The sequence below is a fragment of the Neomonachus schauinslandi genome, chromosome 2, assembly GCF_002201575.2.
Source record: "Neomonachus schauinslandi chromosome 2, ASM220157v2, whole genome shotgun sequence".
Lineage (NCBI taxonomy): Eukaryota > Metazoa > Chordata > Mammalia > Carnivora > Phocidae > Neomonachus > Neomonachus schauinslandi.
The window spans coordinates 187,531,823-187,558,751 of NC_058404.1; the positions used below are offsets into that span (position 1 = coordinate 187,531,823).

Here is a 26,929-nt window from a genome sequence, read left to right on the forward strand (position 1 = left end):
TTAATAACAATGCTGAGACAATAAGCATAAACTGGGACTGTCCCTGGGCATCCTGGGACATACGGTCGGTCCCTCCACCTTCCTCACCTTGGATAGTTAAGAATTGGTGCTGGCCAAAAAAATCTCAGTGTCTTTCAATTAAACTTCCTACTTACCACAAACTCACATTCAGATAATTAAGCACTAGTATATATTACAAATTTATTTGGCTTTCAAATACATTTAAGTAAACACAGTCAAAGGCTACTTTATTTCATGCATGACTTCCCAGGAAGAGCCAGGAAACAAATGGAAATGCTGTCTTTTATTTTCTTTCCTGTACTAAAAAAAAGAAAAAAAAAGTCCATGCTGCATAGGAACGTTTATAAAAATGCCACTGACACTGGAGGATGTTCTTTCATCCTGAGCAAAGGTGTGAAGTGAGGTCCTAAAAGGAAGGTGAGGAAGACAGTTCCCTGAAGAAAAACAGTGTCCTGCATTGTGAGCCCCAGACAGCTCTAACTTACTTAAATCCCTTTGGCATCAGGATGCACTTGGAGTCGTGTTGGCAGGGGTTCAGGTCCTGGGCACAGAAGTCCAGCTTCTCCTCACACAACTCGCCTGTTAACATGGCAAACAGTGTTAGTTCACAGGGAAAGGTTAACAGGCTTCCTGCCAGCAGGCTGTCATGGGCCTCAGAAGTTAGCACAGCTTGTGACTGGGAAAAAAATAAATCACAAGATAGGGAAGCAGAAGATCCAAAATGCTGGTTATGCTGCTAACCAGGCTTATGATTTGGGACAACACAACTATTGTGGTTTGTAACTAATATGAGCCCCTTTAGAATATACTATTGGAATGAGGAAAAGGAAATCTGAATGCTTTTCATTTCTGTTGTTTTATTTATGGTGATTTGGGCTTTTTATTGGGGTATAGCATATACCCCAAGGATAAATGAATAGCTAGTGAATACTTACAAACTCACCCCACTCATGTAACCAGCATCCACATCCAGACACACACCATTCACCAGCATCCCAGAAGTCTGACCCCAAGGGTAAGTAACTATCTTAACCGGACCAAATATTAATTGTGTCTGTTTCTGAATGTGACATAAATAAAATCATTTGGTAGGTACCACTTTATGTCTTGCCTATCCTGTTGTTTTACATTTGGAAAAACAATCCTCATATCTTCATAGTCTCCAAGGTCTTATAAAGTCTGGAAGAAAAAGGCTTTGTTTCCCCCTTATGACTTAATTGCAACAATTCAACAGAATACTCCTTAGTTATATCCACTAAGATAGAAAACAGCAAAAGGAGAATCAATGGGAATAAAGGACATACACTTTTTCCCCCCGAGTATCAGCTAGCTCATAAAGAATAAATTTTATCAATACATGAGAGCTGAAAGCATAACCATGCAGATTCTAGACACTCTATGTTGAATTACATATCTGAAAACCTCTTTTTTTTTTAAAGATTTTATTTATTTATTTGAGAAAGAGAATGAGAGAGAGAGCACATGAGAGGGGGGAGGGTCAGAGGGAGAAGCAGACCCCCTGCCGAGCAGGGAGCCCGATGCGGGACTCGATCCCGGGACTCCAGGATCATGACCTGAGCCGAAGGCAGTCGCTTAACCAACTGAGCCACCCAGGCGCCCCATATCTGAAAACCTCTTAAGAAATGTCTTCAGTTACAAATAATATGGTCTATTTTGTATTAGGCCAAATATGATTTTCAGTGAGACTTTCCCAATCATTGTGTGAGATAATAACTAGAAAGATATAAAATTTAAAAGTTCCCCCTTTGCTACCTTAGCTCTAAATCACTTTTTAACTGTGTTATATATAGTAAATGAATGAATAAAGTGACAGAGCTACACCGAGCTGTTCATTTACAAGGAACTATTAGAATTTTCATTCATTCAAGGTGTGTGGATTTAAACAGTATTGGTTAAAAATCAGGAGTTTGCAGCTCATTCCTTTGTTGTAAGACTGTCCTTTTAAGGAAAAACTTTGCTACCTGGTAGAAAGAGTTGCTTAGCAACTCAATGTGGCATATTATTTATACTTCAAGATCTTTATCCATGATGCAAATATGTAAATGTACTCAGTTATTCTATCAGTTTGGTGTATGGTAAGTTAGGTTTTTTTTCTGTCTCTTAAAGCGAACTAATTACACCAAAAGTCTCATATATTTCTTCAAGAAGGCTATCTGCATCTCTAGATTTGTGATACAACAAGGTTTTAACAACATCTACAAGATAAGCTATTTTTAAACAGCATTTATTTAAAGCTTTTCACTTTCAATTAGTTTTACTTTAAGTAATACCCCTTGATGGAATTCATTCATTATAATTTATCAGCCTACCATGATGAATTCATATTTAGTTTTCTAATCAAATCTAATCGGTTGGATACAGGCTTTTTACAGTAGTCTATAGACAAAGGAGCTTGTAATAACTGATGATAGAGAGGGACCATTTAAGATATATAATAGATAAAAATACTCTATGTATTTTTCACTCTATACCCAAATAAGAAATTGTTTTAAAAATTGTAAGAACAAGGGAAATGTTTGACATCTTATTCACTTGGATCCAATCCAATCTAACCCAACTCAATCCAATCCAATCAAGCCGACCTAAGCCACAGTTTGTTAAGGATTTACTATATGATGCTGGGCTAGATTCTGAGGCTACAGGGACAGATGTAATGGACTCTGCCCTCAATCAGCTCCCAGTCAACCAGTAGAGAGTCTGAGCTGGAGATAGAACACAGAAAGAGAAATTCATCTCTAAGAGAAGAAATTAGAGTTGACCCTTTATTTTCCATTAGGTGTTTCTCCATAAACTTGATGTGGAAAGGAGTGAGAAAGGAGATGGTTCTATGAAACTGTTGGCTAAACAGATTGACCGTACTTTAGTCAACAGCTTTAAGACTAAACATGCTAATTTGTATATGTGCTGCCGAAGCGAGCACTAAACATGCTAATTTGAATGCAAAAAACAAAAAAAAACCCACAAAAAAACTATTGATAGCTTTTCCTTATAAAATAAGTATATAATATTTCTTATAAAATAGGTATTCCTTATTTTATAAGGAATTTATCTTATAAGAATAGCAAAGCAGCAATATTAACCATTGCTGAAGTCATGTATGATAGTTCTTTGTTACCAATACATAGCTACACATTTGACTCTGGTTAAGATTGGTTGATTACTTCAAAAAGGATTTGTCTCCCTTTAAGTGTCACCAAATATTACAATACTAACAAATATTACAAAAGCATCCTCTACATCCCACTACTGCCTAATTCACTTCTAAAGCCAAATCTTGCAAGCCATACTCATCTCCTATGTCTATTTATGATTTTACGAATTTATCTCAAGTTCATGTCTGGACTAATGGTGTTTCCTTTTGTTTTAGTAACTTTAATAAGTTCTGTTGTCAGTTTTTCCACCCATTATATATCCCTTCTTTATGAAATCTTCCTGGATCTTTTCAACCATTTGTTATCAATCTACAATTTTTATATCAATCTACAATTTTCATGTTTGCCTGTGCCTATCTTATGGCACACATATTGTATGTATGTATTTATTGACTTAATAAATATTTGTATAGTGTTTACTACTATATATCAGATAGTTTTAAACATTATACAAATATAGAGTCACTTAATGTTCATGAGAACCATTTAATAAGGAAAGGTAATAGGGCTGCATTCTTTTGGATGTCATGGATATTATGGCATTTACCTCATTCCCTTTCTTTGACTCGAAGATCACTGAGAGCAGTATTCTAGGGCATATTTGTCTTCATAACTCTATAAAGTATGAACTTATGACATACTAAAATGATAGTTATTGAAAAAAGATACTAGAGCTCTATCCTATTGACCTATATTCAACGTGGATCTCATTTTAGCATTTAGATATTTTTGTTTAATTTTTGCCTAATAATTAATCACCCATCTTAATAATAAATAGCTTATAACTTTCCTTTAAATATTACTTTAAATTTTCTCTGGCCAATTATTAAAACAAATGTTTTCACTGGACTATTTCTTTAATGTTTTTTAATTATATTGGATTCTGCTGTATTTGGGGGAAGGCAGATTTTAAAGTTCAAATACTGTCCCACAGTGGTGAAACTCAAGAGCTCAATATAAGATGGGAATTGTAGAAAGCTCCACAGATGAATGGAGAACTTTATTTATATCTACTTCTCAACCAGTCAAGAAAGTTTGGATATTTGAAAGCTGCATTGGTTTTCCATGAAGAATAGAAATAAAATTCACTAACAGTCATTCACTCATACGCTTTTAGTTACTATTGAAAAATTTCTCCTAAAACTCACAATATTGAGTGAACATTATGCAATCTTTCTTCCTTCTTTTCTTTCTCCCTCCCTCCCCTCCTTCCCCCTCCCTCCTTCCTTCCTTTTCTTTTTCTTTCTTTCTTTCTTTCTTTCTTTCTTTCTTTCTTTCTTTCTTTCTTTCTTTCTTCCTTCCTTCCTTCCTTTTCTTCCTTTCTTCTTTCTTTTTTCTACTTTTTTTCTTTCTTTTTCTCTCTCTCTTTCTTTCTTTCTTCCTTCCTTCCTTCCTTCCTTTCTTCTTCTTTCTTTTTTTTCTCTCTCTTTTCTTTCTTTCTTTCTTTCTTTCTTTCTTTCTTTCTTTCTTGTGTATATATGTAGTTACAGCTAGTACCAAATTAGTGAAAAAAAAGTCAGGGGAGAATAATAGGAAATAAGGCAACTGTATTTGAGCTTTTGATGGTCCAAGGCCTGCCTGAGACAGTATCATCTGGGTCTAGCTTCCTTCCTGAGATAATAAAGTATGAGCTGATAGAAAGGAAAGGTGGAAATGTTCTTTATTCTACTATACATGGTTAATGTTATAATCGATTATCCTGTAAGCAGGTCTTTATATTTTTAACATGGCAGCAGGAAAGATAAGTCAGCTCACTGGAGTGGTTAAGGGCAATGTAGTTGAATACTGGTTAAATTTCAGTGCCCATGAACCCCTCAAGAGACAGGGGTCCAGACAAACACTGATTCCATAATTTAGCTCCAACCCACTCTGCTAAATCCCAGGAAATCCTAGTTTTTATTTGCTTTCAGCTCTATACCCTTAGAAGTTCCCAGTGTGATTTCGCCTTATGCTTGGAGTTTTAAGCTTTTTTTTTTTCCTTTTTTTTTTTTTTTTTTTTTTGCGAGAATTAAAAAAAAAGATGTGTGTGTGCGCGTGCGTGAGAGAGAGAGGGGGAGAGAGAGATCTATGTTTTGGAGAAGAAATGGAAAATGGTCCAACAGGAAGCCTATGATTATTTCTTCAGAGTAACAAAGGCTAGTGAATGATCTGCTATAACTTGTGAAGAAAAGGTATCACATCTTCACCACAGGTGTCTTTTTTGTAAGAAAGTGACATCTAGTTCTTGGATCACTTCCTCCTGATTGTATCTATCAGGTAAGTATAGCAGAGAGTGGGCTTGGAAATAGACAAGTTCCACAGTGATATTAGTATGAACTGTGAGGGAGCAAGGCAAGAGTGATGCCTTCTTCTCTAAAAGGGAATGGCTCCTCAAAGCCCACTCTTGAGGAGGAAATATGATCGCTACTTACTGAACACCTGTAAATGTGATTTTTCTGAAGAATTTTATATAATGGTCATGTGCCCACATATCCTGGCTTGCTCAGGACTGTCCTGGTTTTTATCTGCTGTCTCAAGGTAATTATCAGTAGTGTCCCATGCACTCACACAGATGCCCTGACTTGAATGATAAATGTTACGGTCACCTTGTAGGTGGAACAGTAGAAGCAAGATCATCAGAATTAATGCTTTGTTTGGAGTGAGGGGTGAGCCAGCATAGAGATCCTGGGGAGTAAGTATTCTTAATGGGTGAAATGATATTTGAGTTGCTGAGTTATTGTTTAAAATGGCCTTCTGTGACTTATTCTGTATAAAACAGTGACTTGGTTGCAGGAAAGTGAACTATTTTTGTTGTTGTTGTTGTTGTTGTGGGCCCCAATTCTTCATTGGTAAAATTATCTTCAGGAGTGGAAGTTGTGCAAGGTCAACTGTGGCTCTAAAAAATATTAAAAAAAAAAAAAAAGAAGGCGAAGAAGCTTCTACAAAGATGGATAATGTAGACAGGAAGTTAGCAGAGGGAGCATCACCCTGAGCTGCACGAAACATTGCATTCAGTGGTAAGAACAAAGTGTCAGCATATGCCCAGAACCCTCTGAAGTTGTGATACTGTGAGGCAGAGCTCACAAATGAGGCAGAAATCCCAATGCATTTCAATGGTTGTTATGGTAAAGGGTACCTGCAGTTGGCATTGGCCTTGCCTCCTGCTTCATTTCAGATCTATGAACCTAGCTGATCTTAATGTTCCTTCCTTCTTAGGGGGGCCCTTCCTTTTATCTGCATTTATACTTCTGGCATCTTAACTTATCCTTTTGTTTACATTTCTTATTTACCAAACTTACTGAAGTAGTTTCAGAACTATTCCACGAACTTCTTCCATGATACCATATGGAGTGATCTCCCTATAGCTTTTTTTTTTTTTTAAAGATTTTATTTATTTATTTGAGAGAGAGAGAGAGTGAGAAACATCATGAGAGGGGAGAGGGTCAGAGGGAGAAACAGGTTCCCCGCTGAACTGGGAGCCTGAAGTGGGACTTGATCCCAGGACTCTGGGATCATGACCTGGGCTGAAGGCAGACACTTAATGACTGAGCCACCCAGGCACCCCTATAGCTTTTTCTAATGATGATGGTAACAAATCAGATTTTTAACATCACCATACACTGTGAGTGTCAACTCTGTACGAGGACTTGTGCTAATGCTAGGAGTAAAATGGTGAACTGTGACTACAACGACAAAATGATACTCGTATTCTCCTGGAGCTCATACATGAAAGGGAGAGGGGAGAGATATTAGTCAATAATTTCTAAAGTAACCATAAAATTGCTTGTGTGATAGAGGCTAAGTAGAAGATGTCCTGGTGCTCTAGGAGGGGGACAGACCCTGCTGGAAGTGTTTCAGAAGAAGTGAGACTGGGAGGTGAAGGTGAAGGGGGAGTGCAGAGCAGTGGCAGAGTCTCTGTGCAGGAGGCTGTATGCATGGAAAATCTTAGCTCTGACAGACTGGCAGTGAGCCTGGGGAAGCAAGGTAGCAGAGAAGGCCACAGAGGTTGGCAGGGGCCATGTGGTAGAAGGTCTTTACTCCATAGGCAATGGGTACCTTGGAAGGGTTTTTAAGTTGGGGGATGATCAGATGATATCTGCACTTTGAAAAGATAATGGTATAATCTCATTTGAAAAGAACATTCTGGCTCCATTAAAGGATGGACTACAGAAGGGCAGATAAAAATGGACATTACAGATGACTCAGCTTGCACTCGGGTGATGGTAGATGAGATGAATGGCCTGGAGAGATGTTTAGGAAACAAAATTTGTGGGAATTTGTGATGGGTTGGATGAGAGCAGGGGAGAGAGAAGGAGCAGTCTCAGACTTCTAGGTTTCTGGTATGTATAGTAGGAAGTACCTTTCAGTGACATAGAAAATACCGAAATGACCAGGTTTTCTGGGGCAAAATCAAAAGTTTAAAATATAGTGATGTGGTATTATGGGTTGACTTGTGTTCCTTCTCTCTGTCCCCTAAAAAAAGATATGTTGGAGTCTTCCAGCAGCTCAGAAAGTGACCTTATTTGGAGATGGCGTCTTTGTAGGGGTAATCAAATTAAAATGAAGTCACAGGGTGGGCCCTTATCCATTATGGCTGATGTTCTTATAAGAAGGGGAAATATGGCACAGAGAAAAGACTGAAGAGACACAGGGAGAAGATGGCTATCCACAGGCCAAGGAGAGAAGTCCACAAGGGATCCTTCCCTCAGGACCCTCAAAAGGAACAAATCTTGCTGACACCTTGATTTCAGACTTCTTACCTTCCTAAATGACTGTTGTTTTAGCCACCCATTTGTGGTACTTTGTTATAATAGCACTAGAAAACAAACACAGGTGGTAAATGCTAAATTATTAGAGGATTATAGTGGGGAACAAAACTTTCAATTTATACCATTGTTTCTTTTCTTTCTTTTTGGCTCTTATGTCTCATTTCTTATTTCATTTCATGTGGCTGTCCTCTCCTTGGCTTAAAATTTTCTTTTAGGTCTCTGAGATTCTCTAATAGAGTTTAGAATAAGTGGTGCACAAGGATAGGAAGCAACCCATGACCATGACCTCTGCACTGCTGGAGTCAAGGTCCAGCAGAGCACAGCTGAATAGGTGGGCTCTACATTTGCTGTGGGGGCTGGAAGTCTATCTGCAAAGCACTGAGTCTGGGTGAACCTGGACCAAACCTTTCAGTCTCTCTACAAGGGGAACTGATGTTAACAGTTAGGGTTTGCAGGACAGATGGAGCCGGACTGTAATGAAGATTCTCCTCCCCTTAGGGTATTAAAAGTGACAAAGGCCAAGAGAATCACAAGCAACTGTGTCTTGTAGAGAGGGAGAAAAGTGAGTCCAATGTCTTGTTTCATCAACTTTACAATGAATACGGAGATTGGCTTGAACTTGCAGAGAGCTACAGTTAATAACTACCAACTATCTACATTATTATTAATTTAAAAATAATGTTTTATTAAGGAAATCAACCACTAATAACAGGAGTAATTCACATGTACTCTGGAGTGAGAATTTCTTATTTGATCAAAATACAAAGCTGTTTTAGTTTAATAATTTTCATAATAAAATGTTGGGGAGAAATATTTTGAGATAGTCCCAGCCAATGATTAAAGGACATGAATGATGATGCATGATGAAGTCCTTACTCTGGAGAAGTTACAACCTGGAAAAATGAGAAGAAAAAAAGATGCCTAATTTTCCAGTATTCTTTGGGTTTCATTTAGTGACTAAATTATGGACAGCATCCTGGCTTAGAAACTGGCTGAATGACTTATTATTTTTATTTGTTATTAAAAACTCTACAACACAGTCCCCAAATCCATTATTACCCCTAAAGGGATTCAAGGTAAACTATGCTTTCAGGAAGAAGATATTTATGAAGAGTTAGCAGATGGACAATTAGTTGATTTCTATCTGCCAAGAAATTTGAGCAACAGCATGCCTCACCTGGGCTTATTCAGTCCTCAAAGCCTGCTGAGCAGAAAAGAGGTTGGTTATTTGGTCCCTGGATTAGGATTTCTGAAATTTTTCAACTTCAAATCACTCTGTTTAAAATATTCATTTGTTTTATACTGATAAAGCAATAGGAAAAAGTACACTTGATTTAATAAGTATCATATTTTAATTTGTCCAAAAGTTAAGAGTTATAAATTCAGGTTGAGGATTTCTACAACAAAAGCAATGTTAGATATGGGTACACAGCATTGCTGGAACACTTAGACATTGTTAGTTCTTGCTACCGTAACCAGATTTCCTTTTTCTCTGAATGTCCCCCCCCCAAAAAAAGGCTCAGAGTCCATTCTGTGACTCATGATGTATGAAGGGGGAGGGGAGGGTTCTGGGGCTGACACTGCAGGCTGTTCTTGTTCCTATTTATAAATTCTTAACCAAAATTGTTTTCTTTTAAATACAACATTAATATTAGTAATAATAGAAAGGGAACTTATGACAGCAATCTGAATAACTGAACCAGAATTCTAGTGTTAAACTTAATCTGTTATGACATTTTCAAATATACTTGTAACAGGGGAGGAAATCTGGTTGCATCCCCAGGACACAGAGTTTTGGAGGGTCAAATGCATCATTCTTCAAATATCTGCATTTAGATTTCTTGCTTGGCTCAAGAAAATCCTGAATAAATGGTACTAATTTTACCTAATTTGAATTGGCACAGCAAGGGAAGGTATCAAAAACAGTAATCTATTGGACGAAATAAATGAGATTTAATTTCTGATAGGTACACTACTTGAGGGCAAAGGATGCCTTGATTGATATTTTTACACCTCCTCCTTCCCATTCATCGACTAGCAAATTGCCTGGCACAAACTAGAAACTCGATGGCTGCTGAATAATGTGAAAGACAGCACTTACTTGATTGCTTTTCACAGGAAAAAAACTTTAAAAACATTAATGAAGAGACCCAGGTGGTATAAAGAACAATGTAAGGAAGAACAGAGAATAAGGAAACCCAGCAGCAGATCTGTGTTCTGAGACCTCAGCCTGAGGGGCGCCCTTGCAAGCTGGACTAGATGCACAGCCTGTTGACTCTTTGATATCCCTGTAATCCCATCTACCAAAAAATGACCGTTTTGATTGGAAATGGGGAGCGTGAATTCAGGAATGGTAGAAGTCTCTGTGTCGGCACTCAAGTGGCATGGTTGAAAAGGTAAGATAAATGGACCTGAATGTTTCTCACGACCAACATTTTTAAAATTCCAACCAATTCCTGTAAAAAAACTGTGCATTTCCCATTTGTTCTTTATTTGTATAAAGAAAAACATTCTCTTTCCTCCCACAGATCTTTCAGTGTAGCAAGGACATGGATGAACTGAGTAGAGGGCAGGATGGGATGATGGGAGTCATCTCAGGAACTGTTAACTGAACTACACCTGAAAGAAGTGCATTTCTATTTTCTCCTCTTTTGCTGAACCAGTCCAGCCCTGTTTGTTACATCTTCTGCTCAAGGTGATAATCCCAGGCACCAGAGCACATTAACACGAACAGATGCCTTATCTCCAATCTGAATATTCGGTATCCTTATCAATGATGATGGTAATAATTGACTTTATTCATTACTAAGAGTGTGTTGTTCTTCCTTCCTTCCTTCCTCCCTCCCTTTCTTTCTTTTTATTTCTCTTTTTCTTTCTTTCTCCTTCCTTCCTTCCTTTTTAAAGAGCCAACTCTTTCTGAGGATCCTTTTTAATAATATGATGCTTTCTTATTTGTGTTCACTAAACTGAAATTCATCCTATCAATTAGAAAGTTCACTGACCTCCAAAATATGATCAATAAACTACCCAGATCCTCCCCACTTCTCTAAACTTAATTAATTCCACTGGTTATATTTCTATATAAGGAAATGGTCCTGAGGGGCCGTGAGTTCTTGAAGATCCAATAGACACTGATAAATGTCCTCTCTATGTAAGAGGTGTGCAAAATGGGCCACGTGCGGAAGGGTACACTGCCACAGAGTAATCTCATGAGAAAAAGTTAATCATAATTCAAAACAGGAAGGCTCAAGAAAATATTCTATAAATGTGGATAATAAGATGTTTCAAACAAGGAAAATCATTTTATGTTCTCACTTTTGTCCTAAATAGGATGAAATGGGTTGCTCCATAATGCTTTGTTTGCTACAAAGTTTGATTACCTTTCATTCAGAAAAGACTGTTTTACTTATCATATAGTAAAGTAACTATATTATGCTGCTAACTTTCTTGGATATGAGAGAGGATGGCTTTGTACTGGTGAAATAACTGACCCAAACTGAACTCGAAGTGAAGAAACAAAGCCAAACAGTTTGCCTGGTAGACAGGTTAATGTTTTATGCATTTAACACAATCATGTTTGATGCTTAGCACAGTGTCCTGCGTAAGGTATTTTCTCAATAAATATCTTTTGAATTTTTAAAATGAAAACCTTACCTCTCCCCAAACTAAACAAAAAAGGACATATTTCTTAGCACTTCCTCATTGGAACATCAGGGCTAAATAATGTAGCCAATTCCAACATCTACTGAAACTGTAGAAATGTTTAACTGTTTTCTTTTTTTTTTTTTAAGATTTTATTTATTTATTTGAGAGAGAGAGAGAGCACATGAGAGGGGGAGGGCCAGAGGGAGAAGCAGACTCCCTGATGAGCAGGGAGCCCGATGCGGGACTCGATCCTGGGACTCCAGGATCATGACCTGAGCCGAAGGCAGTGGCTTAACCATCTGAGCCACCCAGGCGCCCTAACTCTGTTTTCAAAATAAATAAATCCAAATTAGATTGAATAAGGCTTGGGTAAGCTAAACTGTTGTTTTGGGCTCAGTGGGCCCTGCCTACTAACTAAAGAGCAAATAGGATCTTTAAAATGTTTTCTGAGATTCAAATTTAAGAAGGCTTTGAAAGGTAGGAAGATGAAGGCAAACCATATTATCTTGTTAGGCTCCCAGAATTTTCTCTCTAGTTAAAACAGACTGCAAGCATCATTGTAGCTATATTGACTTTGACATAAAGTATTATACATTTTGAGGCAGAATTAATAGCAGAAAGAGTCACTGTTAATTAGAGATCATGACAATTTAAAAATATACACAAAGCCTAAAAAAAAAAAAAACAACAGTGAAATCCAAGAGTTCTTCAGCATTTAATATTTTCTTATACTTCAAAGTCGAGTGAGGGGGTAAAGAGAACCAAAGACATTTCTAAAGTCTTTCTATTTGAAATGTGCATGGAAAATGGAATTACAAAATAATAATTTAGAGAAAGATATATTGAAAAATATTGGGAGAGAAATTTCCTTCACACATATAATTTACTTTAGGTAGGATTTTCTCCATCAAAATTCCCTTAAGCGTTCTTATGCCATTAGAATGGCAGCAACTGGTATTTCTGAAGTATAGAAATTTAACCCTGTAAGATGTTTTCCCATACATCCTTCCATGTTATTCTCAAACACCTATGTGAAGTGGGACAGATGTCATTATCCCTGTTTCCTGGGGTTGCGGGGGAAAGATTGCAAAGACTGCAAGAGATTCCAGAGTTGATAATATTAGTGCCAGGATAAGAAATCTGAGTTTTTCCCATTAACTACACAAATTCATCAGTACCCCACCTGCCCTACATGATGGAAGGTAGTCTAATCATCGGGGGAAATAATTAATTAACTGTGCACGCATTGATTAGGCACTTTTTTTTTTCATGTGTAGATAAAATAGATTGTTTGCTTGCACTCGAATTTTGTGGCTATAGCTTTACTCTTTTCAAATGCACATAAAAGACAATTATATACAGCAAGCTGAAGAGACAGCAGAAGAGCTTGTTTACCATAAACGATTAGGCAAAGCCACTGTAGGATGTGAAAACATTCCAACTGGAAGATAGCAGCAGATAAGAAGGGACTAATGCCAGTGGAAGGTCCCCCCGCCAAATCACAGTGTATGCCTTGGGGTCAGCTAGACACTGGTTTGCATTTGGATCCTTACTTAAAAGGTATGTATCCTTGGGTTAATGTTTTCTCATTTTATACAAGTTATTGCTTAGATCCTTATTGTTCACATCTACAGCGTTCTTTTAAATTAACAATATGTCACTTAATTATGGAGTTTCTTTTTATTTAAGAAAGCTACTCTCTGCTATAAAGAAGTTGAAATTTAATTTCTAGTTAAGTTTTGGATTAAAAAATAGAGAATATTTGACTGCTTTTCAAACAAATTCTGTCAGCAGCAGAGTCTTGGAAATAGAAGGCATCTTTTATAAACATAAGCATGAAATTTAGTCAACATATGAAACCACATGGTGATTTAAAACACTATCACACTGCCAAACTTGTTCCTGAGAGTATATATAACTATTTAAGGACATAATCCTATAACAGAACAATTGCTATTGTGTTTCTGAGATAGAATCAAACCTTAAACATTCCTGTACCAGACTACCAATTGCTTTACTTGTAAAAAGAAAAGAGGACATTTGCCCAAGAATAGTATTGGATTCATTAATCCTCTGAGAACTGTACAGGCTATATTTTAAGATTCTAAAATACACAGCCATTTTTTTTTCATGTTTTTCAACTTAACTCTGTACATAGTAAGTGACAAAACACAGCATATCACCTGAATAATGCAACAGAAAAAATAATGAAATCGGTAGTATGCAGAGACAAAGAGAGCTGCTATACAATGCATTCCATGTTAGCCCTATCATCCTACTGCAAATGCTTCGCATACAACCGGAAATGTTAAGACAAGCACATGTTGTGCTTCTCTTAGGATGCCGTGCCTGCACGTGACACATGGAAATGTCTGGTCAGCTGAATAAGCAAAAATCCAATGTTATTAGTAATAATTCTGAATCTTTAAGATGGAATTTCACAAAGGTTTCATGATAATTCCCCAGAAATGCCTATCACTATAATTACTCTAGGACCTCCTTTCCTGGGCCCTGATGTTTTTGGGGAGCTCTATGGACCATGTTGATGTCAATGATTAGATATGGTTCTTTTTATGATTTGAAAATACTGCCTAATAGTCATGCTATCCAATGATGTTTTGACAATGTGATTCTAAAAATCAACTCTTTGGCTTTGTCATTACTTATTTTATAAAATGTTTTAATAAATATATACATCTTCCAATATTTTCCATGTTTCAAATTACTAAAGATGTTAGTTTAGAGTTATAGGAAAATTCCCACTATTTAAAAATTTTTCTATCTAAAACTATACTGAGTGACCTATGTTTTTGATTGTAAAAATAATTCCTGTTTGTGATATCTTTAAAGCATACAAACAAGTAGGAAGTATAAAGTATTAGTCCTTCTTTTTAGCCACCCCTTCTTCCCACTCAGAGAATTTCTTTCATAGATTTCTAGAAATTGATAAAGTGCACTTCAGATGCCCTTTTTATAGTGTTTGGCATAGCTATCCATATGTCAAGGATCCAAATGCCTGACTTGACATATTGATTTCAGATTTTGCCAACATTCCTTTTACCATGTACACGCAATGAAATCTATGTAGCTTTAAAATAAAGAGGGAAACTAAAATGAAAATCATAATAGACTTAAAAGGCAACTAACCTTTTTCCACCTCATTCAGATTATCAGCTGGCAGCGACAAAGACAGAAGAGACAAAAGACTTTTTACATTGCAGTACAACAACGGAGCACATGAAGCCAATGCGCAGCAGTAACAACAGAGCAGCCAAGGGTGAGAGCAAACTGAAGCAAGCCTTAGATTTCTTACCTACAGCCGGGCCAGACGCACAAACATGGAGTAAATGAGGCAAAAGGTAAACGCCATCACAGGGAGCCAGAGGTCTGTGTCTAAACCAGTTCATTTACCCACCAGCAGCTCTACTTTTTAAGATGTGCACTTCATGGTTTGTGTGTGGGCGTTGGAGATTTGGAAAACAAAGGACTAATGGTACAAAATGGAAAAACTAAAATGGTCTGGATATTTTTGACCAAATACATTCTAAGTCTTTACATGCCCAATTTGTATGGAAGCTTTCATTCACTGAATTTATATAACCCCATTAATACTACCATGGTTTATCCTGTGATCAATTTTCTGTCATCTTTGTATATGGTCCCATGAGAACAGTGTTAGGAAACATCATCATGACAGAGTTGATCCAGGGTTCTGACTCTTGCGAAACTTGCAAAAACATATTTTTTGATTCAACACCTAAAGTTCATACCAGAGCTTCAGAGTAGGTGTCAAGTTTGTCAACATTGCAGGGATGCCATATTTACAATTTTCACTTTTATAGGTTTTGAGCTTAATTTGAGGGATTCCTTGAAAATATAGCTCCAAGATATGTGCTGTTTTTAGGAAGGATATACTAATGATTAAAAACAAAAACAAAAATAATCTTGCAAGCTAAAATTAAAACCCTAGAGTGAATTTTTAAATTATTTGTGTAATAATTCCAGAGTCCTACTTCCTGAATCCTTAACATAGTAAGGTTAATTTAAAATCACAGTGAATTAAACTTTCCAAAAATTAATTTTATCTGAAAAATACTAGCAACCAACGGTCATATTATACAACCAGAAGGACAGATAATGGGTTGGGTTAGGTAGAAAAGAATAGTTTCGATAGCTCAGGTGGGGAAGGCATAGCAAGGATTAGATAATAAAAAACAATATTGATCCTTAAAATTTATGTTGTCAATCCCTGCAGCAGGAAAGAATAGCGAGTTTTCTCCTTTAATAAATCAATAACTTTTTACTGTGATGTTTTGGTCACAAGGGTTTAAATAAATTTAATTTCCCAATGGTGGTTCATTTTGTTTTGAGTATTTTTAGCTCTGTTTTATAGCCTGCCCATCACATCATGAGTTCTCTGTCGGACTGCTTTCAGATCTCTGAATTTTCTCTGTTAACATTATGTCCATTTCTGACTCTTGACATGGGTGCCAAATATAAAACCTTTCACCATAATAATTTACAACCTTTTCCCATGAAGTTTTATTTGTTCCTGCTAAACAGTTCCCTTTCTCATTGTTTGCCTTTGGCAGTATAGAGTAAAACATCTCCAAACAGAAAAGCAACTTATGACTTGAGTGATTTTTAAGCAATGACAACATGATTATATTCCCTGAGCACAGCAGGGGTTTCTTTTCCCAGGTCTCCTACTCATTAATCAGATTCCAATCTTAAATCTAAAACAATACAGCCACATTATAAAAAAAAAAAAATTCCTCCCTCACTACAGACTTGGATGAAGCATGATATGAAACTCTAGAGTCCAATTTATGCTTTCCTATAATTAAAGGCCACTTATGCGCCACTGATTTCAAAATCTGCAGATGGTTGCTTGATATTTTGTAAATGAGCTCATTTCACATATGAACAAAAATACTACAGCTAATGGATGGGTTACAAATGTGCATCGTATAGATATCTGCTCTGATGCCAAATTGTCAAGTTCTTTGTTGCCCACAAGACCAAGCCCAGTTACAGTGGTAATATCTTCATGTATTGTATGCTGTGAGCTTGCTACTGAGTTCAATGTTTTTGTTTCTCCTTTGCCCAAATTAAGACAAACCAGTATTTGCAATAGCTATGACTAAAAACATGTCAGCCTCAGTTCTTGTCGAGAGCCAAATGACTCTGGACAGATAGTCATGGCAGATCCCTGCATGATGGCTTTTATAGATGTCATATTTTGGTTAAAAAGTGTTTTTGCTAAGCCTCAGGGTTTTTTGATATGTTTCAAAGATCTGACAGAGGGAAATGAGGCTTCATGATACTTCTCAGAGGGAGGGGCATTGAACTGAATCACTTGGGATGGAGAAAATGTGTTCAAGAGGAGCAGGTATTAGAAGGAAGCTTGGAAAATGAAGGGAGAGAAGGTAAGACCCAAAAGAAATGGATTAGGAATAACATCTAGCAAGTCTAAAGCCAAAGCAGGTGCACCCCTCCAAATCAACTGAGAAGAGTCTGCCACCTGATGTAAATTATCATAAAAAAGGTGTGTAAGAACTAAATACACAGTGCTTTCAAGCCTAGGGTTTCATCAGGGGATATACATAAATTCTTGGTTTCTGTGCTCAGGAGCTCATTGGCTAACCCAAGCGTGCTTGGAATGCTTGGGTCCAATTTGTCCAGGTCAGTGTGGGTGTAGGTTTAAAGAGGCTTCCAAAATTAAGTGAATTAAGCCCTTTCAATAATGATTAGGACAATGATCGGAAAACAGAATTATTCCATCCTAAGAAGGTACTAGGTAACAGATTTTAGTGCAAACATTGGGTTCCTTGTATAAGTCTAACTTAGCTCAGCCAGTAATTCTCAGGGTAGCTCCAAGAGCTCCAGGATCTGTGCGTTCAGGCCAGTGGCAAATGTCTGAGGTGTGACACAAGTAGTATTAGTGTGAATGTGAAAGCTACGTAGCACTTACACTTCCCAACAGTTTTAGGATGGGTACCTATTGAATATACTTGCTATCCTTTATTAATGCACAATATCAAGGAATTCAAACTAGCCACCAAGGGGCCAAAGGGCTGCATATATGTAATAGAACAATTATGATACAACATGTTCACATTTCTCCTAGAAACTCAATATATTACATTATACGCCTCACTGGTGTAAAAAAAAAAACATATCATGGAAAAGACAGGTTTGAAGGCACTCAAACAGATCTGGGATGTCAAAACAGAACACTTTTTATTTTACCTAGCATATTCCTACCAAGAAAAGTACTTATTAAAATGCAAAGTTTGAGTACTCCATAAAAGATTAAATTTCAATGCTATTCTGACAAATCTCTGGGAAGGTGAATCATACAGATGTGCTCTCATCTTTTCATGTTTAGAGATGTTAACCTCAGTCATCTACATAGTTATTTTACCCTCTGATATTCTTAACTATGTATTAAAATTGTAAGGAAATATATGGTTAAGGAAAAATACCCATGAAAATGAAAATAGTAATTTTGAATAGAGTGACAGAATCTACTTCCCCACCTTTTCTTACAAATAAAATGTGTAACATTCTCCTTTTCTCTATCAACTGTAAGATGAAGTGGTTTATTACAGAAACAAGATTGTAACTATTCTGCTTCTTATTCATAGCCCCCCAAATCAATCAAAACAGATATTCTGACATAACAGGTAGGTCTAAACTTGACATGGCCTTTACAGCAAATTGGTTTGTGCAGGGAAGTTTACCAGCTCAGAAAGACTTAGGAAATTTGTTACCCCCAGATACAAAATGTCAGAATAAAAGGTGATAATTATATGATTATCCAAAGTGCTTAGTATCCTCCCGATTACATTTTATTTTGAAGGACATGAGTTATTAGAGGAAAACACTCACTAGTGAAGAAACACATATGGACACAAGTAATCTCAAATGCTTAGTTATGTTTCGACTATGTGAAAAATATGCCCCTCTTTTCACCTGTGTATTGGTGGGTTGGTTTGCACAGGACAAATTCTTTGCATGAAAAATGTTATGCAACCCTGCGATGAAAAGCTTCAGAATGATAACTTCTTTTTCAGCTGGATAGCATGACTTTATGTAGATGCCTGCTTGGTCTTTCATTTGGTTGGCTGAAACCCTCTTAACTCTGTTATTCACGTTACATCTAATTTTCAAAACACCTACCAGTTATTGAATAATACAATGGCTTACTACACATATACAACACATTGCCAGTGATGCTTTCGACAGATAGACTATTGATGGCACAGAATTTCCTACTCTTCCTACCTGTGTACTCAGGTGGACAAAGGCACGTGTAGTTATTAATTCCATCCACACATGTAGAGTTATTTTCACAGTCATTATCTTCACAGTCGTCAACATTGACTTCACAATTTTCTCCTTCAAAGCCATCAGCACAAATACACCTGAACACCAGGGGGAGAAAAGGCAAAAAAAAAAAAAAAAAAACACCCCATGTTCATGTTGCATTTTAAAGCCATATGGTCCAAAAATTGAAAAAAGCTAAACACAATCATCAACTACAGAGGTTTTAACTGTAAGAAACTGAACTTTAAAATGCTTTTAAATGACAGGGGCGCCTGGGTGGCTCAGTTGGTTGAGCGACTGCCTTCAGCTCGGGTCATGGTCCTGGAGTCCCAGGATCGAGTCCCGCATTGGGCTCCCTGCTCAGCGGGGAGTCTGCTTCTCCCTCTCCCGCTCCCCCCTCTTGTGCTCTCTCACTCTCTCTCTCTCAAATAAATAAATAAAATCTTAAAAAAAAATGCTTTTAAATGACATGTAGTAGGCATGAATTTAAGGTAGTATACCCTAAATCAGAAACAATTTGAAAAAGAAAATTTATGCTAGCTGCAAGAGGGCAAATGGCTCCACGGTCTTGTAAGTCAATAAATCCAATGTATTGGCAGGTCTAAAACACAAGCAAAGCTTACAGCTCTAGGTATCTTAATCTCAACTTGTGCTCTAATAAAATGATTCATGCTTCTCTGCTCATAAATAAAGAGGAACTGGTTCTGACTTTAAAAATTACAATACCTCCTACCCTAACTATACTGTCTTCCATGTCTCAAAACAAAAAAGAAATATGAAAATAAAATTACATCTTCCTTGTCATTATAAAATGTAAATGTTCTCGTTAAGTCTCAATAGATACAATTTTTCCATGACAATAACACATTGTACACTTGACCTTGATAGGTATCAGAATAATCTTTGAGGAGTCTTACTGAAAAAGAGACCATTTCATAACAGAATGCAGAAACGAAGAATACTTATTATAAAAAGTGGTATTTCCAACAAGCTTTGTAGTAGATTAACATTCTTATGTGAAATTATCACCGTCGTTATAAGAACTCTGTTTCATAATTCATGAAGTACATCTGAAGTAATTGTACCATATGATTAAATAACTCCAGATTAAAAATGTTCACAGCATGTTTGTCTATTCATTTTGTGGCCTGGAAATAAATCATGAATTTTCTGTTTCAGTGGGACCTACATCTTATCATTACAAACTGTCTGTTAAAGCAATACACAAAGCAACAGATGAATATATGACTTGAAGAGGAGACTATTGGCTATTAATTAGCATAACAGAGCTACTACTTTGTCTTGACCTAATCTGAGTGTATGAATCATAATGCACGCACGTATGTTTTAAAAACTTCTTGATTTTATAGCATCCTGAGCTGAGAATACTGTAATGTCTTGTTTTTCATATTACAGTATCTCTGAGAAGGACTAATACATATTGTCCTTATGAATAAATTTCTGGCTTCTTTTAAGAATAACACCTTTTGATTTGAAAAGGAACACGAATGTTTACTTAGTTATTCTTGCCCTAATGCTTCAGACAGAATATTATAGACTAATGACCTACCAGAATCCATCTTTTTCTCCTTCCTTTAAGTGGCAAGTTCCTCCATGTTGACATGGGTTACTGATGCATGCATGAATCGGGACATCACAGTCCTGCCCCTAGAGAAGGAATGGCCAAGTAAAGTCAAGTGTAAATAAAGGAGATCTCAGTACAGAGAGAAAACACAACAGAATAATGAGGACCCACCAAAGAAAGCTATGTTTTCAGATCAGGGCTCCCTCAAAAGCTTCTACTGACCTTGAAACCATAGGGACAGGTACAGCGATAAAAGTCAACTGGATCATTGTTACAGGTGCCATCGTTTTTACATGGGTTTGATAAGCACGGATTACATTTAGCTAGAATACTGACATCCACGAGACCTGAAAATTAATTAAAACGTATAAGAAATTGATGCTTTGTACTTTTCGTTCACTTAAATTATTTAAATGCCTTAATGTAACAGTAGATTTTGTATAAAAAATATTGGTCACCTATCTATATGTGTATCTCTTCCATGAATAGAACAGAAATCAGCATCATCGTATAATGTTCAAGAATGCAACAGGAGACCATCTCATTGAGAGGCATGGTGAGAGTGCCCAATGTCAGAATGGGACTATGGGCTGTGAACTTAAGTGGTTAGGATCTGATGTTAGTGATGCCAGTGTCCCAGGGTCAATCCCCCCATGGCCAACTAGCCTGTGTGGATGCATTCCATGGCCATTGTCACCATCTTAACTTCAGCCAGCTGTCATGGAAATGCATACCTTTGATCCCAAAGAGGACTTTGTGTGTGTGCATGTGTGTGTGTGTGTGGGGGGGGGGGGTTGGGGGACATGTGGGCAAGTTTAATGCATAAATAGAAACAGTCAGTGCAATTAAAAATACAGTAGTATGCACCTGCCCGGCTATCATTAGTCCAGTAGTGTTACTTTCATACAGGAGATAGAAAACAGTGCCACTTTTATGCACCTGGAAATAAACCAAAAAGGTAATTTCCATTATATTCTCCCTCATAGCCTTTTGGTTCAGTATGTTAACACATTAGCACAGGCCTGTAGTGGGTGATATTTCTGTTTCTTCCCCTCCAAGAAGAAAATACTGTCGAAATAATCTTCACTTGTAATCTCACCTCTTGGGATACACACTTTAAAAATCTCCTGACCCATGAAAGGTTTAGATTAAAGGCAGATTCATTTGCAGCCATTTTCCTTTGGTTGCACATATTCATTCCATAAATGGTTAACAATGTGGAAACTGTACTGTCTTTGATAAAATTATGTTCCACTGAGGCTACTTATGGCCATATTTCTGAGAGCTAATTAGACTGTCTCTTGGCAACCAATGAGGACAGTATCAGGGTGACATATTAATATATATAAAATACACATATTTTATAACATAAATATATTCATTATATTTCTGTCATCAGCAATATTTCTGTAGTTCTTTATCCTCACTGGAACAAGCAGCGATAATCCCAGCTATATAGTTCATCCCATGCAACTTCCAGCAAAGCTATCTGAGTTGACTGTTCAGCATGCCCCTCTTCCCACTATCGCTGATCTAACTTTCTAAGGTAGCTCCACCCCACAATTGTAGGATTTCTGCTCATATAAACTATCGTTTATCAGCTTTTTCTACAGATTAGAGTTTATGTTTGTGAGTTACTGGTGTACTCACAGAAACAGAAAGAAAGTGTGAATTATCATGGTAGGCATAAGAACTCTTCATATCTGTGTATTCCTTTACCCCTGAAAAATACCAGTCCACATTGATTTAATGGTTATGGAGTGAAATCCAAAAGAGGATACTGTTCTGTGTTGCTCAGTTTTTCTATTAACAAAACCCCTGAAATCTTTCTACAAAGAGATTCCTGTTTCTTTTTTTGTTTGTTTTTATTTTTGTTTTTAAAGATTTTATTTATTTGACAGAGAGAGAGAGGGAACACAAGGAGGGGGAGTGGGAGAGGGAGAAGCAGGCACCCCACGGAGCAGGGAGCCAATGCGGGGCTCGATCCTGGGATCATGACCGGAGCCGAAGGCAGACGCTTAACGACTGAGCCACCCAGGCACCCCTCCTGTTTCTTTTTTAACCATCTGGAAGTGGACGACAGTCCTGGGGATAACTGCATTAATGGAGAGGGGTGGTGTTTACTTCTAGTGACACCTCAGTCACTAGAGAGGCCTTGCCAGTGTCCCCTTCATTTTTTCTGGGTGACCAAAGTAACTAATGGATCAATACCAAAGTGATGCTCAGAGACATGTAATTTCTCACCCCTGCCCCAACGTGTTTATCAAGTAAATTTACCTATTTCAGCACATTGGAGACATAAATAGTGGCAGTTAGTTAAAGCAGTAAGTTAAATTAAGATAATACCACACCATAGCCTTGTGTCTGCTAACCTTATCATGCTTGGAATCAGCAATAGAAAAGCAAGTAGTGGGTACCTCAGCTCGGGTAGAAGAGAGAAGAATCTAACTTGGAAAAAAGGCGTAAGGGGAAACAGCTAAGAATGTACACAAGCAAAATAGAACATTTGCTCGCATAGCAAATACGAGGACTGTAAACACTCATCTGGCCACTTCCCAAGACCTTGAGGAAAATTGTCTCTTGGTCTATTTCTGTGCTTTCAACCTTGTAAAACTGCTGTTTGAATAGAGGAGTTCAGGGTTGGCAGTTTCTATGTTTATTCTCTGGAATGTGACATTTTTCAAAAATTATGTTTGACTGTTTAGATGAGAAGCCAGAGATTGTTTCAAGAAAACCAATTAAATACATTTTGAAGAATGTAATAGAGTATGCCGATAACAAAATTGCCAGACTGAAGTAATCCAGTTTAGCACAGAGCCAAAATTTATTTAATAAATATCCACTGAACTATACCTAATATACTAACCAATAAGCACTAACTTCTGCACTTTTTTCCAGGACCAAATTTGGTTTCCTATATAATTAATCCTGCTCAACTGTTTTCATTACCTGAAATTTCTTATGGGTAAACCACATGAGATCATTGCTCCCTCATATATAGTCAGTTTATCTAAAGGAATCAAAATAACAACCTTTCCCACATGCACAGGCTTTTCTTGATCTATTTCTTAAACCTGCAAACTGTTTTGGTGGCATCAAAATTAGGATTGTCATTCTAAAATACTGAGTTCTAACTTCTTCAGGTTTGTAAAGTTGACTACCACAGCTACCCTTCTACTCACCTTTTCTTTTACAAACCCTTCTTTTAAAGTCAATGCTTCATAAATGATTTCTTATTTCTAGTTCCTGAGGTTGAATGAAGGGTAATTCAAAAGATGTTTGTGAGTTATCAATTCCAAATAGTCTCTAATATCCCCAAATACCCTAAAAATTATATAATTCTTATTTATTTTTATTACTTATTTTATTTTCTTATTTAGATTATGATTCCACCTAACTAAACATCCTTCCTATAATGTGATTTTAACATCCACTTGGTTTATCTAAATCTACTCATTTCTATATTCTAAGCCCTCAGAATTATATCCCTTGTATCTGGCTCTCTCCTCTCATTCATCTTCCTACCAATATATTGTTCCTCTTCTAAGTCTACCTTCTATTTTCTCTTTGCCTTCAATTTGTGATTTATTTTCTACCCAGGACACTTTCTCTGAGATCCTTTCCTGCAAAGTTCTTATTCAAGGGGAACGACATCTTTAATCCATTTCTATAACGAGGAGATGATATCAGAGCTAAAGAGTGATGCTAAAGTCATAACAAAATGGTAAAAGAGCACAGCTCTTTAGGAAAAAAAAAACAACACAGGTACAATTTTGCACACTTGACTATTCCCAGATGAAAGATGTTCAGGAATAGGAATTAGACAAGTCTTTTATCATAATGCAAGTAATCTTGGACAGATAATCTGAGGTCCATCAAACTAAGTTAGTAATCTAGATTTGTTAGTGTGTGGAGTTAGAGCAATGGTAGCCATCTCAATGGGTTGCTTTAAGCATTAAAGGAAATGTTCATGAGTTTTGAGTACAGAATACAGTGAGAGCAAGCACAGAAGCCACAGCAAGTTCTGACAGTCTTCCCTAGACTTCAAAAAAGGTAGGTAGCTGAGGAGAACATGAGTGGTTCACTTAGAAGGAGAAAGGGAGTCTTCCTCTGCTTGTTTGCTCCAATTTTAGCATAGACAAAGGCAAACCAGAGCTTGCTATTCATTCATTCATTCATTCATTCATTCATTCATTCTAGGTTTCACTGAGTACCTTCTGTCCATGCCAGGAGATGCTGAAATTTGGGAAAACTGCAGGGACTATTATTATCAGAATCATGGGGGAATGGCTGGGAGCACTGAGAGATAATTATCCACTGGGTAACAACACCAAGAATTAATGATCTTATGGGTTTAAGGACTGCAACTGTGATTTGTAAATTTGGCATGGACAGCCACCAGAAACATTACAACATTATGAAGGAGAGTTTTTGTTCTTAACACTGCTGCTTGGCAAGAAACTACAGCTTGCTTGCTGAAACAACCTCACCAATCTTCAATCTTTCCACTTGCCCAAAGTTAACTAGTCTCAAGAAATTTTAAACTGTTGCCAACCCATTGGCCCTTGTAAGATGTGTGCCACAGAGGAGAAAAAAATCTAGCTTCAGGAATACAGATGTTTACTAATGTCACTGAAATGAAGGAGGGCAGTCTAGAATAACTAGGTTGATGTAAGACTTGGTCTTAAAGAGCCCTCTTGCATCAGCTGTATGGATTGGGAGTGTGTTTAGCTTAATAATTCAAAGGGAAAATGAGCCAAAAGTTTGGTTAACAATTTGTCTTTGCCAGTTACTCTAATCTTTAACAAACTGCTGGACCTCAAATCTATTAAAGCTTGTAGGCAGACTTGCTTACTTGACTGAAATCACTAGCTATACACCTGACATCAATATCACCACCCACTGAGAATTGCATCACTTTGATTTATTACTAAAAACTCCAGACACAGATTTCTAACTATATCCCAGAGTCTGCCTTCATTCTGGCATCCCTTGGAAACATAAGTCAAATAAGAGAATCCTCTAGCACTGCCCTTGTATAAAGTCAAAGGTACATCAAAGACAGCTCAGGAAAAATATAGGGGGTATTTGATGTTGGGCATAATTAACTAAAAGGAAGTTTTTATTTAAAACCCCTAAACCCTAAGCTCTGCTTGCTATTACATTACTGCATTTCTTAAGCACTAATATCAAATGCATATTTTTAAACAACATTCAATCATTAGGTCATTCAGTTATCAAGTATTTATTGAGGATCTACTTTGTGCCAGGCAGTCAGCTAAGTTTTGGGAGTTCAAAGGTAAGTGAAATGCCAAAGTTTCTGGAAAAACTTACAGTTCAGTATTAGGGACATGTATATATCAACTACAGAATGCAGTTGCAAGAGGATGTGGGAAATGAAAAGTCATGTTTTGGAATATGTGTTTTAAGTTTCTACAAGCCTACACAGGGGAGGAATTCACTAGTTGCATGGAAATATTAAATCTGTAGTTCATTAGAAAAATCATGGCTGACGTTTGAAGCTGTGGGATTGGAATCAATTAACTTAATAGGGGTAGGGAGAGAACCCGCTATATGTCAATATTAAAGAATGTAAGAAAAAGATGTCAGCAAAGGAATGAAGAAAGAGCAAAGAGAATGTACAAGAAGGAGCAGTCGCTACCAACGTCTAAGATGAAAAACAAAGAGGACTAAAAAGAAACCATTGAAATTAGCAAGATGCAAATTGCTGGAATCCCTGTAGTTTCACTGTAGAGTTGGGGACGGTCAACAGATGATAGGGGGTTAAAATCTTATAAATTTGAGTTACACAAATGATTTAACAAAAACACAAATGTTGCATATAACACTTCTGGGATCACTAGGCTTGGCTATTTGCTATACACACATGTGACCTCAGGCCAATAAATGAGCTTCTTGAGTCACAGCTGAATGGAAAAGGGCAATAATTATTTTATGGAATTTTATCATACCAGATTGAATATGAATGTACAGGATTTAAGAACAGAATATGAATTGTTGGTTCTCATCACCTATTAATATTAATGTCTGTTAAAATTTTCCCAGTGTTTTAAGTTTTCAAAAGTATAGTGAAAAATAGTCCTTAGTAAAAGAAAGAAAAGAAAAGAAAAAAATAGTCCTTATTTGTTTTTTAAAATGGTGGTTTTGGTAAATAACTACGTACAAACCTGAATATTTTCTTTGGCCAGTGAGCAATTCATAATCCCCAAAAAGCTAAGTTTATTTCAAAATTATAATTATATGCTGGTGGTAATAAATATGAAAATGTAAAAAGGATTTGACCAAGTTCTAAATACTACTTCAAAACTGATCTAGTGAATTTTTCATTACTTCTAGTTTGGGCTATATTTTTATTATTTTTTAATTCTTTTTAAGATTTATTTATTGGAGAGAGAGAGAGAGAA

At 36.8% G+C, this 26,929-nt stretch overlaps 1 protein-coding gene across 4 annotated transcripts in view; it reads right to left on the reverse strand.

Annotated features, from left to right (window-relative positions):
* Positions 1-26,929, reverse strand: part of SLIT2 (slit guidance ligand 2) — a 361,031-nt gene that overhangs the window by 24,069 nt on the left and 310,033 nt on the right. For all 4 annotated transcript variants that reach the window (XM_021679394.2, XM_021679393.2, XM_021679397.2 and 1 more), the window contains 4 exons: positions 20,727-20,851; positions 20,490-20,587; positions 18,878-19,017; positions 507-600 (listed from right to left, as the gene is read on the reverse strand). In XM_021679394.2, the coding sequence (XP_021535069.1) occupies positions 507-600; positions 18,878-19,017; positions 20,490-20,587; positions 20,727-20,851 (457 nt within the window). The remainder of the gene's footprint in view (positions 1-506; positions 601-18,877; positions 19,018-20,489; positions 20,588-20,726; positions 20,852-26,929) is intronic.